The 13,011-nt window shown below is 40.8% G+C and overlaps 2 protein-coding genes across 6 annotated transcripts; both read left to right on the top strand.

The window, feature by feature from the left end:
- Positions 1-289: 289 nt before the first annotated feature.
- On the top strand, positions 290-7,723 carry yif1a (Yip1 interacting factor homolog A (S. cerevisiae)). Of its 5 annotated transcripts, none has more exons than XM_014212146.3 (9): positions 290-313; positions 751-793; positions 3,223-3,467; positions 4,561-4,665; positions 5,131-5,209; positions 5,321-5,378; positions 5,550-5,705; positions 6,632-6,725; positions 6,919-7,723. In XM_014212146.3, the coding sequence occupies exons 2-9, from the start codon at positions 760-762 to the stop codon at positions 7,075-7,077; spliced, it is 930 nt and encodes a 309-aa protein (XP_014067621.1). In that variant the 5' UTR covers positions 290-313; positions 751-759; the 3' UTR covers positions 7,078-7,723. The 5 variants fall into 5 exon arrangements, with proteins under 5 accessions (XP_014067621.1, XP_014067617.1, XP_014067618.1 ...); XM_014212142.3 differs by having other exon boundaries at positions 313-355; XM_014212143.3 differs by having other exon boundaries at positions 313-359.
- Positions 7,536-11,452, top strand: LOC106611759 (uncharacterized). Its single transcript, XM_014212303.3, has 6 exons — positions 7,536-7,543; positions 7,891-7,997; positions 8,973-9,388; positions 9,499-9,620; positions 9,823-9,878; positions 10,467-11,452. Exons 1-6 carry the CDS (start codon positions 7,536-7,538, stop codon positions 10,814-10,816), a joined length of 1,059 nt encoding a protein of 352 aa, XP_014067778.2. The 3' UTR covers positions 10,817-11,452.
- Positions 11,453-13,011: the final 1,559 nt, after the last annotated feature.

The following is a 13,011-nucleotide window of genomic DNA, read 5'->3' as shown; positions in this document are numbered from 1 at the left end:
CTCGATGCCAATCCATCTCTTTATCCAAAGAACAGCAAGGATTTCCGTTTGAAGTAAACGGTTTCTGATGTAAAACGTTTTTCAACAGATTTTGCAACCGACGAAACGTTTTGCAACAGAATCGACGTAATGAATACACCCCATGCCTAGCTCAGAGTTTCCTACTGTACTGTCTTTGGTTTAATGATTAGCGAAGACTGATATCCCGGAAAACCAATCAGTGCACAGGCTGACTCTTTATTTTGGACCAATAGAAGTATTTTGCTTATCCACGCTGCCACGCAGGCACAGAAGTCGACCATTAATAGCTAAGGTAAAGTAAAAGAGGCGGGTTCTAGGAAGCACCATAGGACACGTAGGTAGATGTACCGTTTGGCTTTTTAAATAGTGAATATTGTATTCCATGAGTAGGTCATAGAGTTATGGATATGTTTTTTTTTTATAAACACTCTTGTACATTGAAATATGTTATTCTGGTTTAATTAAATGTCAATTGTGTTCACACAGAAATGGTGGCAAAACCTTACCAGCTTTTCAGTTAGCATTCAGTAGCTAGCCCCAGACTAGCAGCCAAGAGTAACGTTAACGACGAAAAAAACTGCTTATTAACGTTAGCTAGCTACGTACTACTAGCCAACATTGAAACATAACTAGCTAACTAACTTCTGGGTGCGAATATCCAGCAACGTATATAAAATTGCGTTGCAGCACGTTATCAAACCCAAACATTGTGTTTCTATTTTTAAACAGGTGTTTACAATGGACCTTCCACATCATGGCTACCGAGCAAGTGGTAAGTAACTAGCTACATGTTATCTATCTGCTACAGTTAACTGATCATGTATCTTGCTAGAGTTAGGTAACGCTTCGAACACACTGACTGTGTTTTGCGTTTTGGTACATTAATTTCCAATGGAACGCTGCGTTTGCTTTGCAGTGCGTTCTGTGTGGTACATACGTTAGATTTATCGAACGTATGCGTCAAACTATATACGTAGACTGCTTGACAGAAATGGTAGTAGAAGGTGAATGTTTAACTTTTTGTTGCATACATATCCAGATGATGCTGCATATTATATTGCGCAAAAACTCTTCGAACACCAAAAGAGCAGTCGAAAGTATGCGTCAAGCTTTATACTTTGATGGCTTGACATATATTGTAGCAGAAAGGGAATGTTGAACTTTTGTTGCGCACATAACCAGATGATGATGTTTAGTATTTTGTACAACAACACTATCGGTGTGATCAAGGCATTGAGCTTTTGTTGGACACATCCAGATTAGGGCTCCCGAGTGGCGCAGTGTTCTATGACACTGCATCTCATTGCTAGAGGCGTCACTACAGACCCAGGTTCGATCCGGGGCTGTATCACAACCAGCCGTACTCTGGAGTCCCATAGGGCAGTGTGCAATTGACGCAAAGTTGTCTTGGTGAGAGGAGGGTTTGGCCATTGTAGGCCATCATTGTAAAATAAGAATTTGTTCTTAACTGACTAAGTTAAGGTTAAATAAATATAATGCTGCATACTATTTTATGTAATGAAGCTATCAATGTGATCAAAGCCTGAGGCTATCATTGCATCCCGCATGGCATGAATATTGTTTGTAGTTACAGGTTTGATACTCATATTGTCACCCATAATTGCCTTAACTGTTATGTATTGTCATACTTCACCCTAGCCCATTCATAGACTAACTGAACCAGAATCTGTGCGTTACATGCTGACTAGACTGGGCACGGCATGTTGATTTTGTCCATCCACAACAGATGTGACCAGGACCCACAGGTTGAAATATCAAAAAGAACTCTGAACCAACTATATTAATTTGGAGACGGGTTGAAATGCATGAAACATTCATGGCAATTTAGCTAGCTAGCTTGTTGTTGCTAGCTAATTTGTCTTTGGATATAAACATTGGGTTATTATTTTACCTGAAATGCACAAGGTCCTCTACTCTGACAATTAGTCCACAGATAAAAAGGTAAACCTAGTTAGTTTCTAGTAATCTCTCCTCCTTCAGTCTTCTTCTTTATGGATTCTTATACGGCGGTTGGCAAACAACTTTAAGATGCATTACCACCACCGACTGGAGTGTGGACCTCAGTTCATCTTTCAATCACCCACGTCGGTATATGATCCTAAAATCTAATGAGGAGATGGGAGAGGTGGGACTTGCAGCCCCTGGCTACGCAGACGCTCGCAAGCAGTTTGGATGAAATGATTGAATAACGTGTATGTGTACATTTATTTTGCAGTCCTCACGCACGTAATGCAAGCGGTGTGGTCAGCATGTTAGACCTCTAATGCACAGAAAGCTCAGACTCAAACTCCCTTTCACCAATTCTGCAAGCATTGTAATGTAAAAATACTTTAGTTGATAATCAAATGTCGAGTTTTGCTAAGTAACTATCTTCATTTACTTCTGCTACGGTTGGTATATATTTCCAAAAAAGTTCTAAATTATAATGTACATTATAACGCTTGCAGAGCTGGTGAATGGGAGTTTGAATCTGAACTTTCTAGTTGTTCGAGAGGTCTCTAATGCACAAATACTGGTTTTTGTTAAGAGCCCCGATACTTTCTCCAAACACTGAAGCACATTGCTTGCGTTACATTTTTGGAAACATAAGGAACATATCTTTCATGTCAGCGCGAAATAAAAAAGGTTAAATTACTACATACTTTTTTAATGGGGTTAGGGGTTCCCACATGGCCATATTCCCATACAGGGCTAGTTTATGGAAAACACAGGAGACCATTGACTCCTTGTGCTAAATAGTTAACTGCGTTTCCGAACACTTTTGTGAAGATCCCTGTGGCTCAGTTGGTAGAGCATGGTGTTTGCAACGCCATGGTTGTGGGTTCGATTCCCACGGGGGGCCAGTACAAAAAAAAATGAAATGTATGCATTCACTACTGTAAGTCGCTCTGGATAAGAGCATCTGCTAAATGACTAAAATGTAAATGTAAAAGATGGATGCCAGAAAGTGTTGTCCCTAAAAAATTGTCGGCTGCAACTGTGTTAAGTGTACAGTAAGTGTATCATTTCTGAAATTATTTTGATGCTTTATGTTTCTAGAACTGTACCTCAATTGAGAATCGATTCATGTTTAGATGGAGTATTTGGCTGTTTTGGCCAAATCTTACACACTACCCTAGTCTCCCACACTTCCGTATCTTACACACTACCCTATCCTCATTCCCATTTGTCCCTCTGTAGCAAAGCCAAGAGCCCGTGCAGCTCCCCCCGCCGGGGACCCTCTCCTCTTTGACGATACCAGTTCGGCAGCGCCACCAATGAACAGTCAGGGTTTCTACACCCCTGGCTACAACATGGGAGGGGCTCCAGCTGGAGGGCCAGGGGGTGCTGGGGTCAACAACCTGTTTGCTGACCCAATGGCCAGTGCAGCCATGATATATGGCTCTTCCCTGGCCAACCAGGGAAAGGATATTGTCAACAAGGAGGTGAGAGAATCACACTACAGACTGGTCTCATTTTCATTAGGGTGATGGCCACGTTCCAGCAAATGTAGAGTTAAATAGACTAGCGTTGCTGCTGGTGTGTTGCATTCACCTGTGCATCCTTTCCGATCCACAGGTGAGGTTTTATTAATGGACTTCAGCCAGATAGGATGGTTAGGGTAAAGCTGTGCATGAGGTAGCCACATGAGCTATAGAGCTGGTCTGCGTCTATTACTTGACTCAGTTTGTGCCTGAGGGAGCCTACTGTTCACCTCTTCCATAGTTACTTCCTTAGAAGCCTGGATGAGACTTAGCCCATTTCCTAGACTACAGTGGAACCCTTGTCTAGCTTGGCTCTCGAGTGGCGCAGCGGTCAAAGGCACTGCATCTCAGTGCTAGAGGTGTAACTACAGACCCTGGTTCGATTCCAGGCTGTATCACAACCGGCCGTGATTGGGAGTCCCATAGGGCGGCACACAATTGGCCCAACGTCCTCCGGGTTAGGGTTTGGCCGGGGTAGTTCCGTCATTGTAAATAAGAATGTGTTCTTAATTGACTTGCCTAGTTGAATAATAAATAGCTGTGTAACATTTACCCACTTAACGAGTTATTTGCCGACCCGTGCTTGTTTGGTGACACTTTTCCAATGTCTGAGCCTTTATCCGTAATTGGTAGAAGATTCTGATTAGGAAATCGTTGTTTGCATCGCTGAGCAGTGCTCAATAAATAATTAAATCCAATTGTTGGATGCTACCACCCCCTCCAAATCGCTTTGTGCGTACAACTGTCTGTTTCTCACCTGTTTGCACTAGCTAATCAGCCTCGCAGGCAAGACACAGACAAATTAGAATGTCGCGTGTATGGGCAAACATTAACATCATGTTTTGATTTGGAAGTGGCTGGTGCATCTACCAATTGGATTTAAATCTTTCAACGCAAACAGCGATTTTCCCAATCAGAACCGTCTGCTGATTAAGGCTCCGATGTCGGAAAAGTATAGGCACTGGTCGGCAAATAATGAGACTGTGCCAACCATCTTTGATTCCACTTATCATCATGACAGTTAAAGAAATTCACCTGTGCAATCTCTCTTCAGATCAGCAGGTACGTGTCTGTGAACAAGCTGAAGTATTTCTTTGCCGTCGACAGCAAATATGTAATGAAGAAACTTCTGCTCCTCATGTTCCCATACACACACCAGGTAATCAAGTCATTTTATTACACCAAACGCACCATGTCACGTTCTTGCACATGATGTTCTACAGAGTATGATCCTCAACAGCACTGTAGCACACACTGGTGTGTCAAGGTCATGGAGACAGTCTTGGCATTCCTCCTTCGTCTCATGTTCTTGTACATATCAGATAGTCGGGCCTCCAAACAAGATAATCACTCTTTAATCACCCTGCTAGCACTGTGTTGATGTGGTCACACAGAAAATGAGAATTTTCTCTAATGTTGCAGGCGTAAAAAGGACCGATGAAGCACACATGCAATCTTTATATTAACAAGCATGATACGTTTGCACAAATTACCCTACTCAGATTAGGAGAAATTGTTAGACATTCTGTGCCTTGATAAATGTTAGGTCCAGTAAGAACTATATGTCTGTGCTTCTCTCTGTTGTGGTGTAAATATATTTCACATTTTGTCGTAATGTCAATAGGACTGGGAAGTTCGTTACCACAGAGACACTCCTCTCACGCCCAGGCATGACGTGAATGCACCTGACCTTTACATACCTTGTAAGTACATTTTATTGATAGGGTATATCAGTAAGATGTTTAATATGGAAGTGACAATCTTTTGATTGAATACAGACAATGAATTGATTTGATTACTGTATTGTTTTTCAGCAATGGCTTTCATCACCTACATTTTGCTTGCTGGGATGGCCCTTGGCATTCAGAACAGGTTACATCAACTACTATTTCTTTACAACTGTACAAACATGTCCAAGCAAATACATGATTTCTGGAGTGTTAGATACAATGTATTAATTTAAGTGACACTATTTCTCGGTTTGTTTATGAATCAACCAACTAATGTTCTCCCCCCTCATTATTTTCTCTTTTTCAATGGCAGGTTCAGTCCAGAGGTCCTTGGTCTGTGTGCCAGCACTGCTTTGGTGTGGGTCGTTATAGAGGTCTTGGTCATGTTGTTGAGTCTCTACCTTCTCACTGTTCACTCTGACCTATCCACGTTTGACCTCATTGCCTACAGTGGATACAAATATGTGGGGTAAGGGCTCCATTAGATTTATAGCTAGGTTTCCATCCAATTGGTGATGGATTTTTATGTGAATATTCCAAAATCTGCATGAAGAAAATATGTGAATTTTCCCACCAGTGGTGTGTTTACACCAAACGAACTTATTGCGGATTAAAATCAGTGCGCGATGACGTAGTGCACACACAATGTACTTTCTTGCTCAAGTTTTCATGTACCGAATAAAAATGTAAAGTTCAATGTGTTCCCGTCACATTTTCAACTCTACTGATGGCTTTGTCACACATGGTTCCGTTAAATAGCAAACGTTGCCTACTCTGGTCTTACGTGCTCTGTAGCCAACAGCTGGCAGATACAGCGTGGGTAGGTTAGTCTATATTATGAGATTATTATGGATAAGAGCAAGATATTTTTTATGGGGGGGGTCAAACAGCAGTCAAGCATTTATCATGTCAACAGAATAAGACCCTCAATATTTTATTGGAAATGAGCATCAAGATCACTGTACACTTTCACCACCCTGTGAAGTTCTTCATAAGTGGTTTCATCCGTAGGCTAAAACTGCATGGTTTCCTGAGTCATAGTGAGAGGACCACCCACCATATCATCGTATGAATCCAAGTTTATGTAACTGTTATATCAATATTTGTGCATAAAGGTGTTTCCACCGCCATTTCTCACATAATGAATTTTACAGACGCAAAAAGATCCCACCATGTCGAATGAACATTCTCTCTGCATTTATAAAATTCTACTGAAACGTTCTGTTTCTATCACAGCTGTCAATGATTTTTATTTTGTATATATACGGTATGACTTCACTCGGATTGAAATGTGGTTTATGTTATCTACACTCTATAAGAGATACTTTTCTTCTTCTTTTTTATCCTCAAGTTGTTACATTTTGCAGACATTACTGTGATGCTTCTTTGTTTTAGGATGATTTTCACAGTGCTGGGTGGTCTGCTGTTTGGCAGTGATGGTTACTTCGTGGCTCTCGCCTGGTCATCGTGTGCTCTTATGTTTTTCATTGTAAGTACTTTAGAACTCTGTGGAAATGTGTGTTAAGAATTATTCTGATTTTTTTTCGTATAACCTAGTTATAACCTAGTTTTTCGTATAACCTAGTTATGCATTATAGTAGGCAAGTTGACATGGTTTAATTCGTTTTTGTGTATTTAAACTTCATGTCCAAGAGTAAACAGCATTTTGATCATACCACCAGGTCCGTTCTCTCAAAATGAAGATTCTGTCGTCTCTCTCCCATGACTCCATGGGGGCTGGGGCAAGTGCCAAACCAAGACTCCGCCTGTACATCACCGTGGCCACCGCCGCCTTTCAGCCAATCATTATCTACTGGCTCACCTCACATCTGGTCAGGTGACCTGGTATAGGGGTCTGATGCGGAGGTCCTTTGGTATCGAACTTTAAAAAAAAATTAAAAACTTTAAAAAAAACACTGATGCTTTCTACAAATTTGGTTCTTCTGAGTGTCACTGTTACCTGCCTTTCAGCTCATCTGCCAGAGAAAAGGGGATAATAGATATCGAGCTGTATATTGTGTTCAGCTTGTGGGTTAGTTTTAAATGAACATTTATTTTTGACTTCTGTACAGTGTGAGGCTTTTGTATGCAAGACGCATCGCTTGTCAAAATGGAAGGCTTTTATGTTTTCTCACCATGAGTGTTTTACTAACTGAGTCCTTTTTGGCCCTCTTATTTGTAGAGAAAGAAGGGTTTTGTATTCATGAAATTGGAATATGATTATGAGAAACATTTCACACCACACTCCAGTTTTCCTCTAAAGTTTCCTGTGTATGTTGTCCATTTGGGCTTACCAGAAATGTTGCAGTATGGTTAAATGTAAATGATTGAGCTACTCTGAGGATGTGCTACCAGTGCACTCTTAGCTTCCCCATTTATCCTTCCCTGTTAAACCCTCCTTTATGTATCTAAACTTTATAGAGTATGAAAAACAATCAGTGTTATGTTTTTTGTAGAAAAATAAACATATTTAGCTTTGAATTTTAACCATGCCTCTGTCTTTTTAACAATGTAAAGTTTAAATGGGGAAAATGTCTGTTGCTCAGTTTGATCATCGTTGACCTTGAATTTGGGAATGCTGTGATCGTTATATCTGGAAAGTGGTTTGTCCTCTCCTTGTGTTGGGAAAATAAATGCTGAACTGTATCTTTAAGGCGGGAACGAGCAAGTGACGCGCAACCTGCAAAGCGTCCTTTTGGTTTCCAAGGGAACACTGGAACGGATAGAAGGCAGACGGGCAGGAATTCGACTTCGATTCTACGTATGGATATCAGACAATATTTTTTAACTTTTGAATAATAGATTTTGCATAACTCGAGACTTGCCGATATACCCTGAACTAATACGTTGCTTTATTGGTAAGCAATGCATTGGTTTTTTTTTTTATACTCTGTTTTAAGTATTTATGTCAGCACCTGAGGGGGAGTTTAACAAAAGACTGCTTGACTGATTGTGCTAAATGTAACTTTATATTCTACCGCCATTTTCCGAAGTATGAGCACATTGAGTAGCATTGTTGAGCACCATGTGGCTTCATGAGCAGTCTGCTTTATTTACCCTTTAGAAATAAAAGTAGTTTTCTATTCAGGAAGATTTTATGTATCCACCTGTACAATGCCTTTTTGCTGGTGTAGCTGTTTTAATCTGCTAGTATAGCTAGCGAAATCATTCATCCAAAACCAGAAGAAAAAGGGGGAGGACTTTGTTCAGACTTTTCTTAATCTTTAACTTGATGTATGTTTTTATATTCTTACCAACTGAATGATCCTGGTGCAGGGCAGAGAGTAGACTGACTCTCAACATCTAGCCACTAATTAATTCAGTAAGACCACCTGATCTGGTCTACCAACGCTGTTAAAATTGGGTTTACTTACGTTTTTCAAATTGTGGAAATACATTGCTGTTAGCTTGAGCTACATTTTTCGCTATGCCTTTGAAATGTTTGACTGCTCTGCTTTGCCCAACAGATCATCTATTGAATGAGTGTATAAGAAGTCTTCTGCTGGGAGAGAGATGGAGAGTGACACTCACACACTGCCACCCCTCCCTACATCTCTTCTTTGTCCCACCACTCTCTACCAGTCCCCACCTTTCTCCTCTCTTCTGCAGACTTCTTCCACTGTCCATGTTTCACTCCCTCTATCTCCTCTGTCTATCCCACCATGCCCTACTTGGCTTTCCCCCACAGCCCCAGCTTCCATTCACCTCAAGACTGAATCTCTCTCCCCTCTTTTAGACTCCCTGTCCCCCCCTCAGTTCCTTGACGGACAAAACTTACACTGCCTCAACTCTCCAACCACATCTGACCAAGATGACTTGACCTGCCTCAACTGGTTACATCAAAGAGGCAATTTGCTTCCCCTGCAGCCCTTGCCCAAAACAACACCACTGCCCCAGCTGGAGCCCCAGGATCCCATACCTACCCAACACCACCTTCCCTCCCCATCCAAGCCCCCTTACTCCTTCAGCAGTCTAATATTCATGGCGATAGACTACTCGCCAGACAAGAGGCTCCCAGTGAAGGGTATCTATGAATGGATATTGAACAGCTTCCCCTACTACAGAGCAGCACCTGGGGGGTGGAGAAACTCTGTTCGACACAACCTGTCTCTGAGTAAGAGCTTCCGTCGGATTCACAGGGACAAGAACCAGGTGAGATGTGTTCACTCGTCTTCAATGTGCCCATTGCATTAAGTCTCACTTTTTGTTTGAAATAATGGTGTTTTGTGATATTGAAGATTGCATATGATGTGTTTTTTCAGTCGGTGGGGAAGGGCTCACTGTGGTGCGTGTGTCCAGAATATCGACCCGCTCTTCTGGAGGTGCTTAGGAAGACCCAGTATTACCACAGCACTAACAGCAACTTACTAAACAACCCTGCATTGTGAGTATGAACAAACAGTTTACTACATTGCCAAATCTCACAAATCCTTCTGTGACTGCCACCATATTTTTGCCCAAATTCTTGTTATTTAACGCAAGTGGGTTAATGATTTGTCTTACAATAGCAGGCTTATCACAGCCCAGTCAAACCCTTACCAGTAGTCCAACTAACTGTATTTGTCTTCCCTCTCTGTCCTGTGCAGGTTGGAGGGAGCGGATTATGGAGTATCTATGGTGTGTGACACTGTGGCGATCTCAGGTTAGCCCTCTATCACTAAGCATGTCAGCCTCCTAGATCTTGATACCCACACTGAAGTTTGTGGGCAAACTATAAAGCCCCAGACAGTATTGTAGTGCCTCTCACAAATTTATTTTTGAAGATGTCGGTTCCCTCGTAATGTTTAGTCATAGATCAGTTGTTCCTCAATTAAACTATCTTTTACACCTTAATTCACCTGCTGAATTCTTTTTCTACCTCTTTACTCCGCATGTTGCATGGTTGGTGGGTTTGTGTGCTGTTGTCTTGGCAACAACCTTCTATTACCTTGGCAACCTATAGCCACAGCAACACCATGGCTCCGCCATTTGTCACTCTCTTTTAGTGCAGTAACTCCCAACATTCCACTCAGAGAGGGATTGTTTACATAGTATGCAGTGTAATGCATGGCTTTTCTATCTCTTTTTTAAAGCTTTTACATCAATTGCTCTACTCTACTGTATAGGACACTATTATAAAATGTTTGCACATTGCACATCAACAATGTATGCGGATACCTATAATGGATGTTGACATGCCACATTTTTCAATGTACAGTACAAAAACTAATTTTGGTCTCTTGTCACACAGATTCCCTTTCACAAACCCTTCTCCTCTCCTCCCCCTCTCCCCCAGCCTTGACCTCAGACAACCCACCTCTCTCCTCAAATCCACCTTGCCCTCTGACCCCTGACCATGAGGAGCTTGTCAATATGGAGGCAGTGGAATATGAAGAAGAGGTTGGTGAGGAGATGGAGAAAGACCCCCTGTCAGACAGCGGCTACATAGAGTTCCATTACTACCAGTATCATCAGTACCAGTATCTGGTCCTGCCCGGGGACACTGAACTGGATCTGGAGACTGTAGAGATCCTGCAGCTGGATGCTGAGGCCCAAGAGGCTGCTGGGTCACTTCTGGACCTGGCAGGGGGTGGACATTAGACTGATCTACAGATAATGACATGCAGTGGGGTCTAAACAAATTGACCAATAGACTGGCCTACACTGTGATGCAAGGAGATTATGTGCAACCTGAGTGATAGAAATTGACAATTCGCTGCTGTGTGTTGACACTGCCTGAGATTTGATTTGCTGTCATGAAGTGATATAGCTACTATGATTGCAAATCCAAGCCACCCTACCTGATGCACTGAAACACATTAAGCCACTCACCACATTAATTGACATAAACCAAACCTTGGCATATGCTTTTGGTACAAATGAGGGAGGAAAAAGATTGATGCTGTACCGATATGATGATACGAAGAATCGAGACCTCTGTATTTTGATGGAATACTTCCGATGAATGATAAACCTACTGCCAGTTAATCCACTCTCAGATTCAGGGGACAAAGAAAGTTATGTTTAATTCTCCTGAATCTTTGTCTGTTCATGATTAACATATTTTTTTAATGTTTTAGATTTTATAATGTCTTTACCAGGGGCACCATTTATTAAACATGTGTTCTTGCTGAGAATATATTTGATTTGTTTGTTTAGAAAGAAACCTTAGACTTCTCATTCCATCTATTTTTCACTTCTCAACTTAACAATAAAGCACAAAACTTTTAAAATATAGGACTGGTAATATTTTTATGTGTCCCAAACCATTTATCATGTACACCTTTTTCAAATATTCAGATAATGACAGGATTCAATGGGCAGACACGCCATCTAGTGGGGGGAATTGACTGGCTATAACAAGCCCCCAAAAATTACATTAAAATGTAATTATCATTTGTATTTGGTTACCCATCTAGGGATTATGTCAAAAGCCAAAACACAAAATGTACATGATAAAATCAATAATCCAGGTCATCTGTAGATTTGAGGTGTATTAAGTATTTTAGATCCCCATTAGCTCCAAAGACTGACTACTACAATAACAATTCACAATGTAGACAAATGTTTTGCCCTATGTACTTTTTTTATTATCTATTTACACTACCGGTCAAAAGTTTTAGAACACCTACTCATTCCAGGGTTTTTCTTTATCTTTACTATTTTCTACATTGTAGACTAATAGTGAAGACAACAAAACTATGAAATAACACATATGGAATCATGTAGTAACCAAAAAGTGTTAAACAAATCAAAATCTATTTTATTTTTGAGATTCTTCAATCAGCTACCCTTTGCCTTGATGATAGCTTTGCACACTTGGCATTCTCTCAACCAGCTTCACCTGGAATGTTTTTCCAACAGTCTTGAAGGAGTTCCCATATATGCTGAGCACTTGTGGGCTGCTTTTCCTTCACTCTGCGGTCCAACTCATTCCAAACCATCTCAATTTGTTTGAGGTCGGGGGATTGTGGAGGCCAGGTCATCTGATGCAGCACTCCATCACTCTCCTTGATAAAATAACCCTTACACAGCCTGGAGGTGTGTTTGGTCATTTCCCTAATGAAAAACAACTAAAAAACAAATGATAGTCCCTATTCTGCCCTTGAATTGCGTTACCATGCAAAACTAGACAGATAGCTAACAACTAAGTCTTCAATAAAACTCCCAAGGCCTGACTTTTCTTGAATGAATATATTGAAAACGTTTGTTGTGAAACATAAACGTTCTCTGTGGCTCAGTTGGTAGAGCAACTGTGGCTCAGTTGGTAGAGCATGGTGTTTGCAACGCCAGCATGGTGTGTGCAACGCCAGGGTTGTGGGTTCGATTCCCACGGGGTACAAAAAATAAAAATAAAAAAAAATTGCATGAAATGAAATGTATGCATTCACTACTGTAAATGAAACTGAAAAATACAGAAAATATACTTTAGTATTCAATTCACATCGACATACTGTAGCTGTTCATTATACATTTCAAGTTGAAGTTGCATAAATACAAAGCACGTGCTAAGGTACCATGCATCTGGCATGATGCCAAACCATATAGCTAATTGTAACTCATATGGTAATTGGCTAACTCCTTTAATTAATCTAATAATGTACAACCATCTCTGTAGAATCACAAAAAATATTACACTAGAAACAGTAACAAAACTTCAGTATTGTATGTTTTACAATTCGTTTACATGACGCACGAGCAAAGTAATACAGCTGACAGCATACATGAAAGACATTGCAATTTGTGTGAGTAAATGCAACCAATCAACATTGATATGTAAGCAACTCTATCAATAA

This window comes from Salmo salar, chromosome 09 (assembly GCF_965601325.2).
Source record: "Salmo salar chromosome 09, fSalSal1, whole genome shotgun sequence".
NCBI classification, from domain to species: domain Eukaryota; kingdom Metazoa; phylum Chordata; class Actinopteri; order Salmoniformes; family Salmonidae; genus Salmo; species Salmo salar.
The sequence above is the reverse complement of the archived record's forward strand: the minus strand, read 5'-3'. Positions and strand labels throughout refer to the sequence as shown.

Bases quoted from the DNA above. Each gene is read 5' to 3' on its own strand.
- yif1a (XM_014212146.3), top strand. From the start codon at position 760: ATGGACCTTCCACATCATGGCTACCGAGCAAGTG. The intron at 5,706-6,631 runs GTAAGGGCTCCA...TCTTTGTTTTAG, and splicing joins AGTGGATACAAATATGTGGG to GATGATTTTCACAGTGCTGG. The intron at 6,726-6,918 runs GTAAGTACTTTA...TCATACCACCAG, and splicing joins GTGCTCTTATGTTTTTCATT to GTCCGTTCTCTCAAAATGAA.
- LOC106611759 (XM_014212303.3), top strand. The intron at 9,389-9,498 runs GTGAGATGTGTT...GTGTTTTTTCAG, and splicing joins TTCACAGGGACAAGAACCAG to TCGGTGGGGAAGGGCTCACT. The intron at 9,879-10,466 runs GTTAGCCCTCTA...CTTGTCACACAG, and splicing joins TGACACTGTGGCGATCTCAG to ATTCCCTTTCACAAACCCTT.